The sequence below is a fragment of the Mustela nivalis genome (assembly GCF_964662115.1).
Source record: "Mustela nivalis genome assembly, chromosome: 1".
Classification (NCBI taxonomy): domain Eukaryota; kingdom Metazoa; phylum Chordata; class Mammalia; order Carnivora; family Mustelidae; genus Mustela; species Mustela nivalis.
This window is the reverse complement of record NC_139020.1, coordinates 185868203-185893187: the sequence shown is the minus strand read 5'-3', so window position 1 is coordinate 185893187 and position 24985 is coordinate 185868203. Positions and strand designations below refer to the sequence as shown.

At 39.6% G+C, this 24985-nt stretch overlaps 1 protein-coding gene across 20 annotated transcripts in view; it reads right to left on the bottom strand.

Moving 5' to 3' along the window:
- Positions 1-21235, bottom strand: part of CADPS (calcium dependent secretion activator) — a 469696-nt gene extending 448461 nt beyond the window's left edge. For 5 of the 20 annotated variants that reach the window (XM_082727399.1, XM_082727412.1, XM_082727413.1 and 2 more), the window contains exon 1: positions 20033-21233. In XM_082727399.1, coding sequence (XP_082583525.1) covers positions 20033-20482 — 450 coding nt within the window. In that variant the 5' untranslated portion in view covers positions 20483-21233. Of the gene's footprint in view, positions 1-20032 lie in introns of all 20 variants that reach the window. The other 15 variants (XM_082727414.1, XM_082727400.1, XM_082727410.1 and 12 more) reach the window with 5 other exon arrangements.
- Positions 21236-24985: the final 3750 nt, after the last annotated feature.

Here is a 24985-nt window from a genome sequence, read left to right as displayed (position 1 = left end):
ACTGTAAGTACTCATTCAATACATTTTAAACCTTTTAGTCTAGGCTAAGCTATTTAGAATGAGCTCTATTCAAAATAAACATACATCTCTGCCTCTCTTGGGGCATACTTAACGGCACTAGATGGAAGTGTCAGTTATTATTTTTAAAGGAAACTATGACAAATTTAATCGTCCTGATTTAGAATTTTCGAAGTTTATGTCTGAAGGGATGAGCACAATGGTATCTTGCCATATATAGTAACAAAGAAGTCAATGTTAAAGAATGGGGGTGCCTGAATGGCTCAGTGCTTAAGTTTCTGACTTTGGCTCAGGTCATGATCCCAGGGTCCTGGGATCTGAGCCCCACATTGAGCCCCGCATCCGGCTCCCTGCTCGGTGGGATGCCTGCTTTTCCCTCTCTCACTCCCCCTGCTTGTGTTCCCTCTCTCGCTGTGTCTTTCTCAGTCAAATAAAAAAAATTTATTTTTAAAGCTAATCAATGAAATTAGGAAGAAAGATAATCATATAAGGAAAAAAAGCAAAATTATTATCTTGAGATAATTCATTCTCCAAAAACAACAAAAATAGCTTAAAACTATTTAGAATAACAAGCGATAAATACATAGAAAAATTTTATTTGTGGGGGGCACCTGGGTGGCTCAGTGGGTTAAGCCTCTGCCTTCAGCTCAGGTCATGATCTCAGGGTCCTGGGATCGAGTCCCGCATCAAGCTCTCTGCTCAGGGGGAACCTGCTTCCCCCTCTCTCTCTGCCTGCCTCTCTGCCTACTTGTGATCTCTCTCTGTGTTAAATAAATCTTAAAAATCCTTTAAAAAAAAAAAATAAATAAACATTTTATTTTTTTGTACATGCCAAAAAAAAAAGTCAATCAGGATAGTGTTTGTTGAATTAATTTAAAAAATAGTTGAAGTAGAGAGACATAACACATAAAGCAACAAATATCTAATTTTACTGAACATTTATGATTATTTGTTTGCTGATTTTTTTGGTGTATGGTTACAACCTTGCCTTTTAGGTGTAGGTACATGGACTGAAGTTCCACATCCTCATTAGCACCCATTATATGGGGTCCATGAGTGCCATTTTTTTTCTTTCAAAAGGAATAAAAAGATTAAAGAACTTACGAAGCAATCTGACCAAAAAAACTCTTAGACTTTTATGACTTTTCTGGTAACAAAATGTTACTGTAGCTTTGCCCAGCTACAATTTAATGACATTTTTAAAATGTCATTGAATTGTCCGAAGGCAATCAACTTGGTTAATATAAACAAAGACTATCCCTTGTTTTCACAATCATATCCATTGTTATATAATATTTAATTGAATTATAAAATTACAGTAACTACAGAAACCACCTTAAATAGGTTTAGAAACATAATTACTTTAAATGAGCATACAGCTCATCTGATGGGGGCACAGAAATATCCAGGTATATTAGAGAATAACCCATTGGTCCTGAGCACGTATGCTTTGCAGAGGGAATGGAGAGTTTTGGTTAATGCAGGGAGTTAGGATAGGGTACTCACCTGATAAATATTATAGTTTACCTAGGAATAAATTTAACAATAAATACTTAGGGTATATATGTTTAAAACTGCAAAAACAAATTGTAACACATCAAAAATATTTGAACTAATGCCAAGATATTCTTAGTACTTAGAATTATTCAGTATCGTAAAGGTGTCAGCTTTCCCTGTATTAATGTATAGATGTGATTGAATTTCAATCAAAATCCAAATGATCTTTTGTTTTCAAACTGAAAGAATCATTAAAAAATATTTTCTCAAAGAATAAAAAATTCAAGAAGAGTCAGGGATATTCTGAAGTAGTGTAATAAAAAGCTTTTTTATTAATATATCCTAAAACCTATCATAAAGCTGGTAATGAAATCTTAGTGGTTATGGTGCAGAAAGGAAAAGTAAGATTAATGGCTTTCTACACAGAACTAAAAAAAAAAAAAAAAACCAAAAAAACCACAAGCACATTTTAATAAGAATTTAGTGTATTTGATAAGGAGGCACTCAACTGGAGAGCAAATAGATTATTAAATCTACGATATTGAAACAACTAACCAGTTGCTTAAAAAGAAAAGTTGGTTTCAAATACTTCAGTCATTACACCATAAAAAAATTTCATGAGTCAAAAATGTAAAGACAAAAAATAAAGCCATAAAGTAGTAGAAGAAAATACATATGAACTGTTTCATAATCTGTGGGTGAAAAAAGGTATTTCACCACATACTCAGAAACCATAAAAATGGTTAGATTTCACTACATTAAAAAGTTCTGTTCAGCTAAGCAGAAATAAGTCAACAATGTAACAAACAAAAAAGATCCAACAACAGAAGACAAAACATAAATTTCACACATAGGACAAAGTGTTAATACCACTAAAATAGAATGAGCTCTTAAAAAACAAAGCAAAAGGGGTGCCTGGGTGGCTCAGTGGGTTAAAGCCTCTGCCTTCGGCTCAGGTCATGATCCCAGGGTCCTAGGATTGAGCCCCACATTAGGCTCTCTGCTCAGAGGGGAGTCTGCTTCCTCCTCTCTCTCTCTGCCTGCCTCTCTGCCTACTTGTGATTTGTCAAATAAATAAATAAAATCTGAAAAAAGAAAAAAAAAAAAGAAAAAAGCAAAAAAACCCCAGAAAAATGGATGGAATATAGCAGGGGATTTATAAAGAAGAAATGTAAAGAGGCAATAAAACATGTCAAAAGGAAATACAAATACAGATTTTTTTTTTTTAAGAGTTTATTTATTCATCTGACAGAGATCACAAATAGGCAGAGAGGCAGGCAGAGAGGGAGGGAAGTGGGCTCCCTGCTGAGCAGAGTGCTTGATTGGGGGCTCAATCCCAGGACTCTGGGATCATGACCTGAGCCAAAGGCAGAGGCTTTAACCCACTAAGCCACCCAGGCGCCCCACAAATAGAGATGTTTTAAAATACCCATCAGGTTATTTATTTGAGAGTGAGCGAGCACAAGTGTGCAAGCGCGCGCATGTGGCGGGGTGGGGGGCGGTGGGCAAAGGGGGAGGAAGAAGGAGAAAGAACCTCAAGGAGACTCCTCACGGACTACAGAGCCCGACACGGGCGCAATCCCAGACCCTGAGACCATGACCTAAACCTAAATCCAGAGTGCAACTTAAGTGACTGAGCCACCCAGGCTCCTCAAAGATGTCCAGTTTTAACATGAGGAAGGAGACATGCAAAAAACAAAACAAAACAAAAAACCCTCAAAAACCAGACATGCTTATTCTCCACTTCCCCACTAGTGGGAAAGTAAATATTTACAGATGCTTTGGAAACTGCTAACAAAATTGAAATGAACATGCTTTTTATATTAAGGATATACACACTGAAAGAATGTGGAAATTTGGAAAAATTGTAGAAATGTATGTACACAAAAATGTTCACTGTAGAATGCAAATAGTAAGAAACAAATCAATATACAACTGGTTGAATAAATTATGGTGCATCCATATATTAGATTGCTACAAGCTATTTAGAAGCAGACATTTTTATATTTACTGACATGAAGAGATTTCCTTTATATACTACTGTGCAAAAAAGCACACTGCAAAACAAGAGGTACAGAATTATTACTTTTATGCAAAGTATATATCTAGGTAGATAATACAAATATATTTTATGTGTAAACTGAATGTCTTTGGGATTAGTGGATTACTTTAAATTTTTTTTTAAAGATTTTATTTATTTATTTGTCAGAGAGAGAGAGAGAGTGAGCACAGGCAGACAGAGTGGCAGGAAGAGGCAGAGGGAGAAGCAGACTCCTTGCTCAGCAAGGAGCCTGATGTGGGACTCGATCCCAGGACACTGGGATCATGACCTAAGCTGAAGGCAGCCGCTTAACCAACTAAGCCACCCAGGAGTCCCGGATTACTTTAAATTTTACTTTATATATTTCCATACTATTTGATTTTTCTGAATGTTTTATTTTTATTTACAGAAAAATATGTAAAATATTCAATTTAAGCCAGAGCGAGGAAGAATTATTTCATTGAATTCACTGAAAAAATTCAATGAATTTATTTTTTTTAGTTATAATAAAAGCTAACCTTATATACTAAGACATGATTTATACTAATGAACAAGCTTTTTTGGGCTAAATTATACAAAAAGAAGGAAAGAATTCTTATTTTGCTTCTTATATGGTAAACAGAATTATAGTTCTACCTTACTCTGAATTTAAATATGTTAAATAAATTCAAAAGTTAAGGCTTATAATTCAAGTCCTAGAGTTCCTTTTTTAAAAAGAAATACAGCATAAAGGAGAGGTGTTTGGGCTAAAAAGAAGGAAAATTCCAATTCAAAATGACCTGCACAAGGAAGGAATTTACTATGTTCTTAGAAATCAGAATAAAAGGTAGACTCCAGGTATGCTGAATGTTGTGGCCCAATACTGTCATCACAAACTCATGCCATTTCCATATCTCAACTATTTCATTGTCTTCAGCCTGGCTTCAAAACTAGGTCTCCTCATGGTTCTAAGATGGCTGCCAGTAGTTATGACTGCACGTTTCGTGGTGTGCCCATCAGGAGAGGAGGAGTAAAACTTTTCTCCCGAACATTCCCTCCAGTCTGATGGGGTCAATTTAGGTCACATGGTCACCTATAAACCAGTGGTCTTTCCAGTACAGTGCCATTTCTGGTGGGCTTGCTCTAACCTGGATCTATTTCTGAAGCTGGGGATGATCTAAAAAAAATTCTCTTTAGAAATGGGGAATGCATAACAGGTAGATAACCAAGTGTCTACTACGTAGAGTATGTAGATTTTTACAATATTTATAAGGTGTAACTGAAAGTTTCATTTGAATCATCTCAATTGGCTGGTTATATTGGTGGAAATCCAATGGTAATTCTGCAGACTGTCCACATTACTTTAGTAATATGTGTTGCCTTATATGTGTTTGGGGTCAGGGAACAAGTGAAAATCTTCATAGAACTTAGTATAAATGTCTCATATTGCTGTTGTCCCTAAAGAACCCAAAAACATTTCAAGGAGGCAGGTAAATTTGGTGTAAATAAAAATTTTTTAAAAAAATACACGGCATTCTCTCAACATCTTTGTTGCTATTTTATCTGCAGACAATCTTTGGAATTTTTTAATCCTAGGAGTGAATTTTTATTCTGAAAATGTGGGTCCATAAGAAAAATAATATTAAGTAATAGATTGTGCTGAAAACAGAAGGATATGCCAAAGGATAGTGATTAGAGAAAGTCTGTTGGATGAGTACCCAACAGAAATGCAGAGATCTAACTAATGAGTAGATAAGGTAATATTATAGATCATAAATCTCCCTAAGTTTTGGTGTATACAATATGTATAATGTTGAATTTCCAACAATGTCATTTATTGCCAGCTCATAATGAAGTAAAGATACTCTTAATTTGGCATAATATTTAATTCATGCTGCAGCAAACCTCTATTTCTTTAGTGAAAAGTGGTGAAAGTGAATGACTAACTTCTATACTTCTCTCAAAGAGCTCAACATGGCCCTCTGACTCAAATCCTAATTGAATATTGACTAAAAGATAGCTTTGAGCTCTCAGCACACAGAAATTAAAGGAAAAATCTGAAAAGCTGATTGGACTAAATAGGAGATCCACGATTGTTTAGAACTGCTGCTCCAGGGAGATAAGGTGTGTGGGCAACGTGCTTCTGATTAATTAAAAACAACCACAAATCTTAACCTATGTGTGTTTACTTTGAAGGTCTATATATAATGCTGAATCATAATACACAGCAGTATATCAGCTGCCTGTGAAAAGCAGATAGCAGCAAGAAATCTTTTTCTTTCCTCCCTTGCCGGGCAGACAGGAAGGGTAGCAAATGATGGGGAGTTGTTGTCACAGCTCATAGGAAGTTGTTTCTAACCCGGTCATGGAAAAATGCTAGAGCGAGTCATGTCCTTTGCAAATAAGACAGTCTGCTTGTGCTGGCATCATTCTTTGGAGATTTTGAAGCCTCCAAGTGCCTTATAGGAAAACACATCACTTCAAGACAAGGTCAAGGCCAATGGCTCCCCATCTGGCAATCAGCCAGATGTCTGCATTATCTTTGATAGGTCCTATGCCTCAGTTCAGTGCTTTTTCAACTGGAGCTACCAGGAGTACAGATCATTTTCAGAGGCTCCTGTCTGCCTGCAAAATAAAGGACAATGGACAAAGTCTAATAGCGTTCGATATTTACCACTACCTGGTTCCAAGCCACCTTGCTGTACTTATGCCTTGTGGGTGCCCTTTGTTCTGGCTTTGTGTGGCTACTGTGACTTTGCTCACGCTGTCCCTAGAATACCTATTCTCCCGCCACCCCACATTCAGATTCTACCTGTTCCTCAGCTACAAGGCAGGCCTCCTCCAGGACACTGGCTGCGACCCTCTGGCAACTGAAGGGGTGTTCTGAAACCTTGAGATGATGTCATGACTTGGTGACCCAAGAATACCTGAATCTTATCTTGAACCAATGTCACCTATCCTCTCAAGAGAACTATACACACAGATAACAATGTCAAATAAAAAACAAATTCCCTCTTTATTATCAGAACTTTGGAAGATGAGACTGCAGCATCTAACCTTTCTCTACTTCCTAGGTCCATATGCAAATCACATCATCCTTATGAACAGATAAAGGAAAAGATGATGGTACCCAAGAATGTGCAAGAAGAGACACCACTGGAAACTGTATGCTCCCCTTTCAATGGGAGAGACTCAGACTGCTAATAAATGTAGTCCAATATTTTCTCAAACATTACTACTAAGATCAGAATCTTCCCACTTGAGGAATGAGAAAGGACAGAGTATGAATGTTCCTTATACCGTGTTTGCCTACACAAACCTAGGTCAGGTGTTAAGATTGAATCATATGGTGGGAGGGGCAAATCCAAGATTCTCTTCTAGCCTGTTTAGGCATTCGTTGGAATTTTCTCTCCCTCCTCTGTTCTTCTGTGGGCTTGATCTGAGCCTAGGCTTTTTGTGGGGCTCATGCCCCCTTGGGGCCAGATTAAGTTCCATTTGAATCCTCAGGGTCAGCTGGAAGCTTTAATGGAATCATACGTACATTTTCTGAAATTATACCAGGTTTACTATGATCTCTGTCCAAGAGTCCTTACGTTCTTCATCATGTTACGCAAAAATGCTTTTGCACCTGCATAGGAAAGTATTAGAATACTGGTCACTAAAATTAAACACAATTTAAAGGGCAGACAATTTTGTTTCACATATTTAAGATATTTGAGAAAAGAAATGAACACATACCTCATACATTTATGACAAATACATAAAAATTACTCTGATAAAATGAAGACAGTTATCAATAATTATTCTAAAGCAGTGCTTTTGAACTAGTGATTCAAGACACTTCCACATATAGGCATTAATTTTCTGAGATTTTCTACAAACTTCCCCACAATACCATAAAGAGGATCTGTGCTGGATAAAAATGCTCAAGCCCAAATAGTGACTTTTTCTCACAGTACAAAGACATTTACACTCCTTTCTCCCTTCTCCATGCTTTCTACATGCTTTGCTTAGATTAGTCTTCTTAAGCTATTACAGTGGTCATGTTTCAGCTCTGCTGGGAATTCTTCAGTGGTTTTTCACTGCCTACAAAATCACCCCTGTGCATGGCCAAGGAAGCCAACAACAAAATAAAAAGGCAACCTACTGAAGGAGAGATGATATCTGCAAATGATGTATCTGATGAAAGGTTAACATCCAAAATATATAAAGAACTTAAGCAACTCAAAAACAAAACAAAACAAACAAACAAACAACAACAAAAAAAAACCAAATAATCTGATTACAAAATGGGCAGAAGATCTGAATAGACATTTTTCCAAAAAAGACACATAGATGGCCAACAGACACACAGAAAGATATCATCACCACTAATCATGAGGGACATGCAAATCAAAACCACAAATGAGGTATCACCTCACACCAGTCAGAATGCCTAGTATCAAGAAGACAAGAAGTAACAAGTGTTGGCAAAGACACAGGAGAGAGGGAACACTCTTGCACTGTGAGTAGGAATGTAAATAGATGAAGTTGTGGAAAACAGAATGAGGTTCCCCAAAAAACTAAAAATAGAACTTCTATATAATCTAGTAATTCCACTACTGAGTATTATCCAAAGAATCTGAAAACACTAATTTGAAAAGATCTATGCATCCCATGTTCACTGCAGCATTATTTACAATAGTCAAGATATGAAAGCAACCTGAGTGTCTATCCATAAATGGATAAAAACTATGTATAATATAGTAATACCCCATTGCATATATTTATGCAATGGAATATTATTCAGCCATAAAAAAGAATGAGATTTTTGCCATTTGCAAGGCCATGGATAGACCTACAAGGTATTATGCTAAGTGAAATAAGTCAATGCAGAGGGAGAAAAATACACTATGATTTCACTTAAATGTGAACTTAAAAATTAAAATAAACAGAAACATAGTCATAAATACAAAGAAGAAACTTGTGGTTGCCAGAACAGAAGGGTTAGGGATGGGTAAAGTAGATGAAGGGGATTAAAAGGTTAATTAAAGGGGATTAAAAGTAGATGAAGGGGATTAAAAGATAAATTTTCAGTTATAAAATATGAAGATGAAAAGTACAGCAAAGGGGAATGAATGAATGAATGAATGATAAAACCCCCACTTCCCCAGGGCCTGTATTTTAGTGTTGAAGGACATCCACAATCATGACCAAACCTTCATTCTTACTTCTTTTATCTCCAATATGGGAAACTTGTTCAATCATATTTGGTCAGAGGTCCTCAGAGTTGCTTTGTATTACCTCATCTCTAAACACTTGGAAGTATCTTTCCTACACTCCAAAATACATCACATCATCTTCCTTTGATCTTCTTAGTCACCTGGAGGCTTAAGTCAAATGTCTCTTCCTCCATTAAGCCTGGACAAAGGCTATTTCATCTGTGAAGTGACCAGAATCTTGAAACTTCCCAGGAACCCAAAGAAATTTCTGAGACCTTACATAAAATGTATTGTCTCCATATGTAAAACTAAAAATGAAAAATCCAAATGATAATATGTCCAGGCCAATGACTTCTAAATATATGCCAACTTCATTAATTGTGAAATATAATATTCCTATCACATTTGAAAACAATTGGTGCAGTTGGTTTTTCAGTTTGCAAGGATTCCAATAAATGCACCATGATTCCTAAGAAATCACAGTCATTTATATTAACTAAGTTACAGAGACAAATAGTTTTAAAAGTGAGATTTTTAAAAATCCTTTACTTTTTAACAATATAAAAATAAGTGGATGTGAGGTATATTTTAATAAGTTTGCTCTGAGACGGAGTGAGCCTTCCAAAGTCTGCAATGGCCTCAGCCATAATAAGTATGAACCCAGGACTGACAGCTTAGTGGGGAGAGCCCTAGGTACATCCAGGATGCCAAGGATGGTATCCTATACTTCTGTCCAGCCAATGGGATCTCCCCATGGCTCCCTTTGCCTGCCACAATACGTAGACTTAGAATATATGCCCCACTGCTCAAAAAGGTTTTAAAGAAGAAATGAGATCATCTCAGTGAACATGCTATAAATGGTAAGGAGTATTTATTACTCTTCTCTAAATAATCATGAATTTAATAATCATGAGTTCTGCATCAACAATCTATTGAGTACCTACAAGTGTATAGCAGACACTTGTAGACAGCAGAGGATACTAAACGAAATCATCTCTTAGTGTCAGGAGAGAACAACAGATACACACTGAAGTAAAATATGCTCAATGCTCCACTTCAGTTAGCACAACATATGGCCAAGAGGGCAGTCTACAGTCAGAGCTCCTGGGCCCCAACTCCTCTCGGCCACTTACTAAAGGTGTGAACCAAGATAGTATCTTAACTGTTTTGCCTCTTGGTCTTCTTACTGGAGGATCAAGATGATTAATACTTATCTTACAGAGTTACCATTACTTAGTTATTGTAAGTTACTAAAGATGAAAGGAGATAAGACTTATAAATCAATACAGCAGTGACAACAGACAATAAACACCCCACAAATAGTCATTACTTATTCCTGTTCTTTATAATGATGGGTTATATGATGGGTTACCCTCATCCACTTAGGAGAGTGATAGCAGGCAAGGTAGGGAAAGGGCTTTTCAAGCAGGAGGAACAGCATGTGTAAAGACACTGAGGCACAAGAGAGCATGCCACAGCTCAGGAATGCTAAGTGGTTTAATAGGTTAAAGCCAACAGTGAAAGCAGAACTATAGGAACAGAGCCTGGCTAGCGAGAGAGGATCCATTTAGTCCATGCTAGTGAGCTTAGAGTGTATCCTGTGCAAGAAACAGAAAGCTACTGAAGACTTCTGAGCCGAGAAAGGTCCTGATTGAGTCTGTGCTGCAGAACGATCACCCTGGTATCTGAATAGACTGTGGGCAAAAAAGGAGGCAGAGAGAACAGTTAGAAGGTTATTGCAAAAGTCCACACCAGCAATCACGAGGACCCAAAGTGGGGCATCAGTAATGAAGATGAAGAAAAGGAGAAAGAGGTGAAAACTTGCTGAAGAGGGTTATCCACAGGACATGTGCAGCCTTCAGTGGGTACAATGAGCAACAGTGAAGATCTGAAGTTGAGTTGTGCACCCCTTCTTGAACAGCTTGTTTATAGTAGCACCACTAAGATAGTCACTGAATTAGAAAATAAAGGGGAAAGAGACTAGGTGAGAAACTCTATTGTTGGGTGGTCTGAAGACATCCTATGGGAAATATTATGAAAGTCCATGTTTAGTCTGTAGACCTGTGCCATGAACTGTTGATTATTGGTCCTTAACCAGGATAGAATGCTAGTACCAGAAATTACATCAACTTCATTACTAAGCTGTTCAATTCAGCAAACAATTATTTTTTATTTTTTATTTTTTTAATTTTTTTTGGTAGCAAGACTTTCTTGAAGAAAGCAAGGAGTTAATTCAGATTCTCGTACAAGTTCCTTATTTTAGTGTAGACTCTTGATGAAGCATTCACTGGCTTGTACCAGTCTGAGACCACACCTTCAGCAGCCTTGATATATAGCTTTGGAAGGCTGGTGAGAGAACCATGCTAGAGCCAAAGGTCTAAGAATGGGAAGTACAGGGATGTTAGTATCTAAAGCCATCATTAATGGTGAAGTGGCCCAGAGAGAGGACATAGAGAAGAGGGCCGTTTGCTAGGGCTGCCATAAAAATCAGCACAAACAAGGTGGCTTAAACAGAAATTTACTGTCTCACAGCTCTGGAGGCTAGAAATTCAAAATCAAAGTGTCTGCAGGGTTGGCTCCTTCTGAGGCTATAAGGAGGAATGAATATATTCCACGCCTCTCCTCTAGCTTCTGGTGATTTTCTGGCCATCTTGCTGTTCCTTGCTTGCAGACGCATTACTTTAATCTCTGCCTTCCTCTCCACATAGCGTTTTCTCTTTTTGTTTGTGTCCCTCTATTGAAATTTCCGCTTTCAATAAGGACATCAGTCATAATGGATCAGGACCTTGAAGGACCTCATTCTAACTAGTGACATCCTCAAAGACCTTATTTCCACGTAAGGTCACATTCTGAGGTACTGAAGATTAGGACTTTAACATGAATTTTGGGAGGCTGGGGGTGGGGGACACAATCAAATCATAATAAGGGCCAAGGGGGAGATCTAAAACATACCAATATTTAAGACTGAGACATTCACCACATCCTGCCTTACACTATAAGTTACTCTCCATATTGGTGCATCTCAACTTCTCAACCAGACTGGTAGGTTCTTAGAGATCAGGAAGTCTGCCTAAAATGTCTTTGCATATTTTGCCTCCAGGATTTAGTGAGTTTCTTGTATGTAGAAGTGGCTCAAAACAATGTTGTTTGATGATGTATAACAAACAAAAATTGAATATGGAAGAGCCCTCAAGAAATGTTTTGAACACAGTATGTTATGACACGCTGCTTTATAGACAACAGTTGCTGTTCTTGTCAGAAAAATCACCAAAGTCGATGTTCAAGATATATTTTAACTCATTTGCTTCAACAACTCTATGCCTACCATCCACACCAAAAGGCTGTTTTTCTGCATGGGCAACAGAAGGCACAATTATTTGCAAGAATTTTCAATGTTTTTCCATTGCTTTCTTAAGTGGCATAGTAGATTCCCCGTATCACTCTGCATGTTTGCCAAAATCACATTGTCTTTTTCAAAGCACTAGCATGTGCTCCTGCAACATTTGGGGATTTTTTAAAAAGTTAACCCCAAAGTATCTCATAACTTCCTATACACGTAAGTGATCGTGAGAAACACCACATGAATAAAAGGAGAAAAAGGAGAAACGCATATTTATGTCTAACCATGTACAACTGATAGATTCTATGACTTTGGTAACATTGAGGCTGATAATATATATTTTTTAAGATTTTATTTATTTATTTGACAGACAGAGATCACAAGTAGGCAGACAGAGGTGGGGGAAGCAGTCTCCCCACCAAGCAGAGAGCCTGATGCGGGGCTCAATCCCAGGACCCTGAGATCATGACCTGAGCTGAAGGCAGAGACTTTAACCCACTGAGCCACCCAGACACCCCAAGGCTGATAGTATTTTAAGCTGCCTAACTTTCACTAACATGCTGTTAACTGCCCGTTCTTTTTTTCTTTCTTCTTCTTCCGAAAGGGGCTAACTCAAATAAAACTTACTAAAGAACATATACCCAACATAGAGATTCAGCTCTTTCTGACTTAGTAGTTGGCCACTTAAACATGCCCTACAGTGATTGAAGTTCAAATGGGATTCAGCCATTTCAAGAAATTTATAATCTTCTTTAAAAGAAGATACTTCTCTATAATACTTCAAGATGTCCATTGTTGGTACAAACAAGCTAATTTGGGAAGCAGTCAAAGATATGTTTCTGCTACATCAATTAAAATAACATAATGTTACACATATCAACAATAACAACAACACTTAAACAGCACTTACCACATTGTTCTAAAACAGCACTTACCACATTGTTCACAGGCATTGTTCTAAAAAGCTTTAGTATATTATCTCACTTAATTTTCATAAGAACCCAAAGATGAAGGTACCACTACTATCCCCATTTTATTGATGAGTAAACTGAGTAACACAGAGGTTAAATAAGTTGCCTCAAATCACAGAGGCAGTCTGGGGCACAGCCAGGGAACAAACCCGGGCATTCAACTTTCTGAGTCTATGTTCTTAACTACAGTTCTTCACTTTCTGTCATGTGTCAAGTCTGATGACCAGACTGCAAACCATTTGCAAACTTCATCCTTCCTTCTTTACGTGCTACTATCAGAGAATTCTATCACATGATTGGACTGACAAAAAATAGCAATGTAATTCTGATCATCAGTTCTCCAATTCTGCAGAAACCATAAATCTGATCCTAACAAGAAAACGGTTGCCAGAGATAGGGAACATAGAGTTCCAAATTTCCAGATCATTTTCTTGGAGGTGCTACAGTGCCCAGGGTCAGATTATCAATATCTGTGCAACAATGGTAAGAATAGATGGTGTTGGCAAGAACCAGAGAGCTGGTGTCCTACTATCCAGCTCTATAGGGTATCCATCTTAGAACAAAAATAATTTTAGTTAAAAGTGATCAACATTTCATTATAATTAACTGATGGGTTGGTAGATTTATTTCTATTGCTTTTTGAAAATTCCTAAAAAAAACAAACAAACAAACAAAAAACCACACACACACAAAAACACCTCAGGCTCAGCTTCACCTTTCACTAACACACCTTCCAGTTATAAGAGAAGCCAAAATTTGGGGTGTAGTTCATGGTTTTCAATGTTGGTAACTAATTCAAAAAACTGAAAAATGCATTGTAGACAAAACAAAATATCCTTGTAGGTCACTTTCAGCCCACAGGTCACAATTTACAAGCTCTCATGTAGTTTATAGTCTTGTAAACTTTTAAGATCTCACCTCCTCATCCAAAAATTTAGCTGGACAATGTGAACTTTAACTTGATTTTTGTCTCAGATTCTTCGAAGACACTGCCTTATCCTATAATGTAAAAATATCACAAAAGGAAGATGGAAGGAAAAGTGTAGTCTTAATAATGAGCAGCTACATTGCCCAGCAAGAACTACCAACTGCTAGACAGAGAGGGCACATTGGGGATTATCTGAAGCTTCCCCATCTCCCCTCTTCATATGAAAGATGAAGAAATTACCCAGAGACAGAAGCGGACTTGCCTATAAGCAGTGGTTTATTAGTGGCTGAGACTGAGTTCAAACACAGTTTCTTTTGATATATGTACCTTTTCTTTTCCTCTCTGTTCATTCTGTCAAGAAAGTCATTTGAACCCCTCGATCCAGCCAAGCCTGTAGTCACCTAGCACTGGATGCTTTTCTATTACAAACACTGGATGTCTTTCCTTTCCCTTTTGTTTTCCTTTTGGTTTAGCCACTTGAGTTGGGTTTTTCTAACTGGGAACTAAAAGAACTGGACTAATGTGTCCCACAAACAATGGCTCCTTTCCACATTACTGCTACCTCCGGCTCTTCTCCAGACTGGGAGATCGGTCTTCCTTTAGGCTGACACAAATCATACAAATTCTTAAAGACCTAATCCTAATCTACTTCCTCCTTGGAGACTTTCTCTACCTGCATATCTAATTCTGTGTGTACCTATGCACACATTTGCTCTCTCTTTCCCCACATTTTGGTATTGGTAATTAGCATCTCACAATTAAACACTTTCTTATTTTCAACTTACTTGACATGTGTATATGTTATCCTCCAGACTAAAACATAAGCTCCCCAAATCAGGAACCTCATAGGAATCTTCTGGTTCTGCCACCAAGCCTGGGAGATAGAGTGCTCGGTGCAAGGAGTAACTACTCATCTATTTAAAACTTAGTTCTAAGTTAAGAAAACTCTCTTAATCATTCCAGCTTAAGTTGTATAGATACCTGGCCCAAATCACAAACACTGATTATATTTTAAAGTAATAGCCAATGATGTATACGAAATTCATTTTGTAGGGGAAAGATCTATGAATCATTTGACTTTTACCACTATACCCAGTACAATTCTTCAGGAATGAAGGATTTAATTTCTTTTGCCTCCGGTTCAGTTTTAGGGGAGTATGAGGCTATTCCAAGAATGTAAGGAGGTAAGAGCCCTCTCATACTTTTTTTTGTATTCTGCATCTTCAGAATTTCTCTGCTGGTACTAGTGCAGAACAGTTCCTGCCCATTGTACTAAGGCGATTAGAAGGGAAATGCCAAAAAGCATATATAAAGATTTCAATTCTTTTTCTGATGAAGAGAGGAACAATTCTTTTTGAAGGAATCCTGGTTTAAGAGCCATTTCATTCCCTCAAAAGGTTAGAGCATTTATTTTTTAAAATCCATATCATATGTTGCATTGATAAGATGACTCTTAAGAATTTCGAATAAGAGCTAATCCAAATGCCTCAAAACATACCTGAATGGATGAACCCCTATTATGGATTTAAAATACATACATATACATATAGATAGTTAGCTAGGACCTATGTCTTAAATTTTAGGAAAGGTAGGGGCTTTTGATGGCCAACTCACAAAGTCAAATAAGTAAATGAATAAAGACAGAATTTCTACAGCTAACAGTGACTCAATATTAGCCAAAATTTCATGGCAAGCTATGGGGTGAATCACATAGAAATGAGTAGCTTGAACTCACAACACATTTGGTATATTCATAAAGTCCCCTTGAATGAAATAGGAGTTCATATAAAATAAACATGAGGGAGCCCCTGGGTGGCTCAGTGGGTTAAAGCCTCTACCTTCTGCTCAGGTCATGATCTCAGGGTCCTGGGATCAAGCCCCACATCCGGCTCTCTGCTCTGCAGGGAGCCTGCTTCCCCCTCTCTCTCTGTCTGCCTCTCTGCCTACTTGTGATCTCTGTCAATTAAATAAATAAAATGTTAAAAAAAAACAACAACATGATTTTAGGATTGCCCCTTTCCCTCATTACATACAGACACATATTGACATACAGGTACACAAACATATACATGCACCCATATTCATTCATAATCCAGACATTATAATTCCTAACCAATTAAAAGATTGGTCGTGTCAATCTAAATATTACACAGAATTGTTTACAGCGCCTGCTTTTCTATTGCCTCAGTAACATCTCTAAGTAGCTAGTTCACTTGAGGTAGCCACTCATCACCGTTACTACACAATTTAGAAACATATGGCACAGCTTTCCCATGCCAGCTTCTAGGTATTCAACTCACCGTTATGACAAAAGAGGACAAATAAAATGCACAGAATAGTTTTTCAGATTGTCATTTAAGGGCAGCTAAAAACATACCCTGTGACAGTCAGAAGGCTAGACTTTTGTTTTGGTCATTAATTATCACTACTAGCATGTTCTATCCAGATTCATTATAGTAGGAGAAACGTAGACCTATAAATGATAAAATGTGTTTTCACATAGTCTGTTTAAAGTCCCTTCTTTTAGTTGGGGAGATTATTATAATGAGCCAGCACGCTTTTCCCCAGGAAAAATGAAATCAAAATAATTAACAAAATGATCCAGGAATGGTACCTTCTCCCTCTGCTCCTTTCCAATTGTTCTTCTTGGTTAAAATGCCTTTTCTTTTCTTTCTTTTTCTTTCTTTCTTTCTTTTTCTTTCTTTCTTTTTTAAATCTTCAGCTCAAACTACACAGCAAGCCTGACAAGTCTGGTGTTCTGATTTACCAACTAATAGCCCAGCTCTTCCCTTCATACTTTTTATGAGGTTAATACCTAAATGTCCATTTTGCCCACATTGATTATTTGATAGGTACCCAAAGGAGAGGAACAAATCTCTCTCAACTCAAATAGAAGAAATCCTGGATTAAAAAAAAAAAAAAAGAAGAAGAAGTACATGTTATCAGGATGCTAGGACTCTCTTTTTTGCTCTAGAATATTTCTGGCCAGTGTTGCATATTAAAAAGACAGGATTTGAAATCAGAATAATCCATGTCTCGGTTTCCACTCATTCTCCTATATACATACTGCTTTAGACAAGTTAAACCTCTGAGTCTCTTTTCTCTTTTAAGAATGCAAATAGTAACTCCTACATTGTTAGAGTTAGGAGAATTTAAAATAACAAAACAAAACAAAAAAACACAAATGTAAGTAAAAACTAAGGAAATTTCAATAAACTACCTATTTTTGTTAAATACATATCAATATTGGTTCTTTAACTGTAGCAGATGTATCATACTATTGTAAGATATTAATGGGGGAACCTGGAGCTGGACTATATGGGAACTCTCTGTACTATTTTCTCAATTTGTCAGTAAATCTAAAAGTCTTCTAAAAAAATAAAGACGGATTTGAAAAAATGATCTAAGTGGAGTGCCTTGCACATGGTAGGTTCTTGAAAAATTGAAACCAATGTTATGATATAGACTATTTGGTTTCGTAAAGTGTCTTATACTCTATACAATATGATCTTTTCTTCTCTGGCTCTGTTGGGTTATAATAGACACACAAGGTTGTGTAATTTTAAGGGGAACAGCGTGAGGATTTGACAAGATGATCTCTTCTCTTCCCTAACTCAACTTTTTCATAGGCAGTCTTCTCTGGCTGCCTCCAGTCACTCTATTCCCTCCTTCCACATTATTTTTCCTCTAGCTGTTTCTAATTCATCCATTCTATTGTATTATAGATTCATGTATAGTTTACAAACAGTTTGTATTTCTCCAAGCCTAATTTTTCTTTATCAATTTTACTTGTTGGCCTTAAATTTTACCACAATGCTTGTGCAAACACCTCTGTTACTTTCAATGACTACCCACTAAAAAAACACAAGTTCCAAGCTTTCTACTTGGGAGAAAATAGTAAGACACCCTCTTCCAGAAAGACACTAAAAACTTAAAGATACAGAAATGGAAAAGCTTGTTTTCTTTTGTAATAAGGAGATAGATACTCAGCTTCTCAGTATAGCCAACAGCCCTGAGGCAGCTTTGCTGGACTATGCCTTTAGCTCTAGTTTACTGCAATAACTAAAAATAGTTTGACCAAATGCCAGTGTTAGCAATTTGCCCTGTAGTCTTTGATGTTAAGGTCATGTGTAAAAACAGAACCCAGTTGCCCCTCAAAACCATAGCTTTGAATTGATTCAGGTAAAACATGCAACCAGACCAGAAAAACTTAGCCTCCTGATGATCTTTTCAGGAGGATGAAGTTTCTGTTTTTAAAAGAAATGGGCCACTGTGAGAACGGATTTCTTCCCCCATTCTAGCACTGAGTTTTAGCTTCTATTTAAAGGACAGAGCTCTGGAACCATTCGATGGATAAAGCAAAGTTTGTTTTTATATTTTCTCTTTAAATCACAACAGTTTTCATGGCCAAACATCTTTGGTTGGCGCTCTTATTAAGTGGATAGATTTTGAAGAGGCCATTTCCCCCTGCTATAAAGACACTATTAGCATAATAATTCCAAGCTGAAACTTGAAATGTCAGGCCCTGTACCTGAACCAGACATCCAACCTTAATAGAAAATCCAAAAACTTTTATTGTTCTGTGGATACCTTTGTCTACTACCATCCACAATAGAGGCTGAAAAAGCAAGGGGCCACAGATGACAGGTAGAGCGTGAAGTGTGTAACCCACCTGCTCTTCTCCAACCAGGAAATGAGTCGTATTTTTAATAAAACTGATAACCAAGCTTGTGACAGCTGAAATAAATCATCAGCGCTGGGTGGTGTGTGTACATATATAAGCAAAACAAACAGAGAAATCTGTGCTAACTTAAGAGTGGATAAACACAGGAAACCCTCACTCGCTAGGACAGCAACATGGAATTCAGACTTGAGTGACAGCAACTAAGAAATTCACACTGTTAAGAAACCGTCCTTCCGGGGGCTTCACCGGCTCTTCTTTCAAAATGGAACTGACAAATGCACTTAGAAGAAACAACGGAGCGCTGACTTTCTTCACTAACTCACTCCAACCGGGGGCTGACCTCTTCTCCTCTGGTCCCACCACTGCCCCTTATCCTCAGTAACCTTCCTCCTCCTTCCTCTGGCTGGAAAACAGCTTATAGAAATAGGCACTTTTTGCACATCAAAAGCAGTCCGGGGCCGCCTCAGCCTTGCCCCAGCCTCAGACACAAAAAGCTTTTAATGCTTGTAATTGCGAAGCTTTTTGCAGCTGCACTTTATCAAGCCAAAAGCGGCTGGGCTTGGAGGGCCTCGGAGAGCCAGAAGGTGGCGGCGAAGTCACCTTGGGAAGAGGAGAAGAGGGTCAAAGGGAGGAAGGTGGAGGAGCTGACCCCGGTAGAAGGACCAGAGGGCGTGCCCCCATTCTGGGGTCACTGAGGAAGGGGTAGGGGGATTGGAGGGAACTTCAGCCAGAGGGGGGAAGTGATGTCCGAAGACCCTTAGACGACCCTAGTCGGGATCAGCTGACCCCGACGCGGGGAGGAGGGTGCCCTTCCCAGTATGACTGGAAGCTTCGCGACTCGGACTTGCTTTCTGCCGCCAGACGCTGCGGCTCTCTCGGCTGGGCGAGCCAAGCGCTGCTCGGAGGCGCTCTTCTCCCTCTACACCGGTGCCCCCACCTGCCGGGTGCCCCCGCCCGCCGAGCGCACGCCCAGGAAGGCGGGCCCAGAGCTGAGCGCAGCCGCCCGCCGCTGGAGAGTGCCGGGAGCCGGGCAAAACGAGCAAGGCCTCTCTGGGCGCCGCGGGCTGCAAGTCACTCCCCGAGCCTCCCGGGCTATAGAGCGGAACCTGCCCGCCTAGCTCCCCAGCGCTCCCGGGTGGGGACACACGACGCTGAGGTCCAGGCCCCTCGCCGGTCCCCCGCAGCTCCAGGCGCGCTCGGAGCTGGGCCGGGCCCGGCCGCGAAGAGGGGGGGGGGGGCTGGCAGCCCCTTCCCCAGGGCGCGGTCTCCTCCTCCTGCTCCTCCTTGCCAGCTGCGCCGCCAGCTCCCATTGTTCGCCCCGCCCGCCTGGCGACGTCCCGGCGCAGCTCCCGGGGCCTCCCCGGCGCACCTACCTTCTGCTGCCGGCGAGCCATGTCGGTGGGCTGCTTGGCGTTGAAGGGATAGGCGATGCAGCGCATCACGAACACATAGAGCTGCAGCCTCTTCTTCCTCTCCTCCTCCTCCTTCTGCAGCCGCTCCAACTCCTCCTTCTCCTTCTCGCTTACCACGGACGGGCTGGGGCTGGAGGGCCGGCCGCCACCGGCGCGGCTGCTGGGCTGCAGCCCCCCGGCCCCAACGCCGCTGCTCGCGCCGCTGCCCCCACCGCCGCCGGCGCCCACCCCGGCTCCGGCGCCGGCACCGCCGCCACCCCCGAGCCCGGCGCCGCTAACGCCGCCAGAGCCCTCGCTGGTGCGGCTGGGAGACAGGCGCGCGCCGGACGCGGCCGAGCCGAGAACCTCCTTGCCGCTCTCCTCCTCCACGATCTCATCCGATTCCTCTTCGCTGGACGAAGGGTCCAGCATGGTGGCGCCTGGGAGGGGGGTGGTCCTTGGAGCCCTGGGCTAGGGGTGCAAAAGATGGGGGGCGCTGGAGGCAGCTGGGGGTCGGCTCCCCGGGATGGGTGCTTCTCCCCAAATCAGGGAGCGGGTGCTGCTGCTCAGCCTCCGCCGCCGCGACTGCTTCCTCTGCCCGGAGATCCGGAGCTGCGCTCAGACCCAGGAGCGCGAGGGGAGGAGGGGAAAGAAGAGGTGCGTCCGTGGACCCGAGGTGGGCAAGGGGCAGAATCAATTGCGAGCCCCGAGCTCGCAGCCGGATACCATCTGCAGCCGCTGAAGGAGGCGCCTCCAGAAAAGATGCCGAGTGTTGCAAGCTGTCGGTGCAGCCAAGAGCCTAAGAGGCATCTTGCCGATTGGGGAGGGAGCGGCGCTTACGTGTTTATTGGCTTAACTCTCCCGTGTCCGCTGCGTAAAGGGTGGCTGCAGAAGGCTGGAGCGGAGAGAGCGGGGAGCGGCTGCAAACTCTCAGATCTTCAGTACCGACCCTAACACTTTCCACACTCCTCACCCCCTCCCCTTTGTGGATAATTTCCTTCTTGATCCCCAGTTCTCATTGCCTCGACCTCTCTCACCCTCCCTCGGACAAAAAGTTCTTGGTGGGGGAGGAAGAAATAGACAAACCAGTAATGACTTCTTGTTAGCGAAGAGTGGGCGGTCTGTTTGCAGACACTAAATCCAGAGGTCTACCGGAGAGGAAGTCGGTGAGATCCCCTACAAGAAAGGAAGAGTTTATCTCCTTTCCCCAAGCTTCTTCACATCTGGGGCTTGTGGGCAGTGGGGCTTGGCAGCCTGTTTGTCCCAGCTGTGTAAACTTTGATTCCCACTCATTAAAATAAAGGTGAATCAAATTTTGAATTGATTGAGCTACATGGTCCATACACCAACTATTTAAGTAGAAGCCCCGCCCTGCCTTACCCTGCAAAAGCTATGATGAATATTTTTCAATTCCAAGAACTGGGAACACTTTATGCTGAGGTAAGCAAACCAGAGAAATAGAAGGGTTTCTGGTTGGTCAGCCCTTCTCTTTTCTGGCTGCTGGAGGATCTGGGTGGAGCAGTGGGGACCCAGAGATCAGACAAAGACACCCCAAGAACTCAGTGGCATCAACATCCGATATGTTGACTCTGTCTTACTGTCTTCATCCCTGCCTCTCGGTTATCTATTAATTCAAAGGAGCAGATGGTGCCTTCCTTCCCCCAGCGCCTTTCACTTAGGCCAATAAACCCGGCGGACAAGGGAGCTGGCCAGCGTGCTGAATCTAATCAGCGACCCGCAGATGGATTGAAAACAAACCAACACCCCCCACCCTTGGATCTTGGGCTTTCTAGAGACCTTTCTCCACCTCCGCCCACCCCCATCTCCTATATTTCTGCATTTTATAATGTTCTAATTATTCCTAGATACTCATGGGAGTTATTGTAAAAATGTAACGTGAATTTAAAGTTTACATCACATCTGTCTTTATGTATTTTCAAATTTACCATGAGTTTTACTGCAGGCTTTGATATTCAAGTGAAGATTTCTCACCGATTTGAGAACTAAAAAGGAACTAGAAACAACAGTTAGCTTCACATTAACTCCAACTATCCTGTTTGAGGTTTTGGATTAATAATAAACGTATAGCTTATGTTTGATTTCACCACCACACCCACCTCAAGGACATAACTACTGTGGCCATCACATATTCTGTACTAATTTAAAACAAATAATCCAGCAATGTGGAAATTATTACAGTTTTGCCATCCTCACTTTTTAATTATTGTAAAGAATATCCTTATGTTCAAATTATGTGGTATTGGTTTCCCTGGAACAGAAAACATAGTAGGCCAATCAATCAATAACCTTCATTCAGCACCTTTTTATGGAGTAACATTATTCTAGTTGCTTGGGGTAAATGGAATTTTTAAAAGACATTCTCTTAAAGAGCCTATAATTTCCTTTGGGAGATACAACATAAACATGTGAAAAAGATTGACAGCACTTATTTCAAGACAACATATCAACAAATCCAAGTTAGTAAACTGCTAAAAGCTTGGGTGAATGAAACAATTGGGAATGGAATAGAATTCTATGTTTCTCAAGAGAGTTAAATTTTAAAGGAAGGAACCATATGAATGAATGGTGAAAAGAGAAGATATTAAAAGTGAAAATGTGCTCAGCAAAGCCATAGTGATAACACAAGGGACCAGGGAAGGTACAAAGTGTTATGGAGGTGGGGTATGGGTAGGTAAAAGGGAAGAATAAAAGGAGATGAAATAATAATGTATTTGACTAAGTGGAAGGATCATGTTTAGGGCACAAAAATGAATTAAGTTACCTAGAATAGGGTGATTTGAAGAGGGAGTGATCTTGAAGGCCAAACAAAGGCCATGTACCAGTTAAATATCTCTTCTTTAAACAAGCACAGGCATTTAAGTATTATCACATTAGACACTGGGAGAAGAGTGACCATGAATTCTGTCTTCAGAACAATTTGGAGCTTCTCAATTGCTATAAAAAAGTTCTGTTTACTGTTGTATTTTTACAAATTCCTTTGGCATTGTGTGCATTATTTATCCTAATTATATTCATTAAAAGAAAGGCCAGTGTCTATGTTAATCATCTAAACCTATGATTTGGGTATTAAATGTAACATTACTCAGTTAAATCTAAAAATCTTCTTACTTCCTGCCCCCCACCCATAAGTTTTCAATCAGAGACTTGAACAGATTTTATGAGAAATACTTTTAAGTTTTTTTTTTTTTTAATGGTGTGCATGCTTGTCTTTTAAAGTGTGCATCCTTTCAAAGATATATTTTATCTTAGCTAAAAGTTAATTCAAAGTCCTTGGGGGATATTATAGCCTTTTGCTACTGCTAAAGATAAGATATGCCAACCAGAACTCCTTAGACATTTAAGCCAAGAGTCATGGCTTTCTAGATACAAATTTTAATGAAGAAAGAAAATAACCCCAGAACACACCCAGAGGGTCTTAATATTTGTTTACCTTTTGTTAACACCCATGTTCTTATTTTAAAAATAAAATTCTACCACAGATTCTGATATAGACAAGTAACTATATTCTCAACTATGTTATTTTTAGATGCTTCCATGTTTGCCCCTACCTCCAGTTCTGCTTTATAGGAAACTTGAATAACCTCAAGGTGATGGAACAAATTTTAGTCAGCCATCTGGAGACCATATCACAAAAGCAGAAGTTATAACACTGATCTTTTTTAAATCCTACCCACTGAAAGCAAAGTCTAGGGTAGATAGAAACAATTGAAACATTAACCCAGGGTTTTCTCATCTAGACCATTTTCCTCGGAAGTGTTTGCTGTGATCATGTAAAAGCCCACAAATATAAAGAAATATCAGTCATTGGCAATTGATAGACACTTTGGTGAAAAACAATCACTTTTGTATGTCACTCATATAACAATCAAATAACACTGAGTTTAATGGCCATTTTAATGTTTTTGGTTTTTACTAAAAGATAGTTTGATCGAGTTATTTTTTTTAAATCTCATAACAAATTCCATATTATCTAGATATAATCACCTCATAATCATCTTCAATCAATATTTCTTTTATTTTTAAAATGTTAGAAATAGCTCAAAAGCATAAAAATTATGGAATGCCTATATTAAGCTAAATGCTTGGGCACCCAACATAGGCAGTTCTGCCTCTGCCACATAACAGCAGAGTTACTCTGAGAAAATTAAATAATGACTCAAACTCAGTTTCCTCATCTGTAAAATGAGGGACAATTGTACTCACTTCCTTTGGAATGACAGGAAAATTAAATTAGATTTTTAATTAAAAATATTTTACAACAAATTAAAAATTTTACAACAAATTAAAAATAGAATTACCATATGGTCCAGTAATCCACTAATGAGTATTTTACCCAAAGAATATGAAAATATTAATTTGAAAAGATATATGCACCCCTATGTTTACTACAGTGTTATTTATAATAGCCACATTATGGAAGCAGCTCAAGTATCCATCAATAGATGAATGGACAGAGCACCTGGGTGGCTCAGTGGGTTAAGCCTCTGCCTCTAGCTCAGCATCTTGGGATCAAGCCCTACATGGGCTCTCTGCTCAGCAGGGAGCCTGCTTCCCCCTCCAGCTCTGTCTGCCTCTCTGACTACTTAAAAAAAAAAATATTTGGTACATATATACACAATGGAATATTATTTCACATAAGAAAGAATGCGATCTTGTCATTTGCAATGACATGGACAGAACCAGAAAATATAATCCTAAGTAAAATAAGTCAGTCAGAGAAAGACAAATACTATTTCATTTTACTCATATGTGGAATTTGAGAAAGAAAGAAAGAAAGGAAGGAAGAAAGGAAGAGACAAACCAAAAAACAAACCAAAACCAAAACAAAAAAACCCCAGACTCTTAACTAAAGAGAACAAACTGACGGTTACCCGAAGGGAGACCAGTGGAGAGATGGATGAAATAGGTGATGGG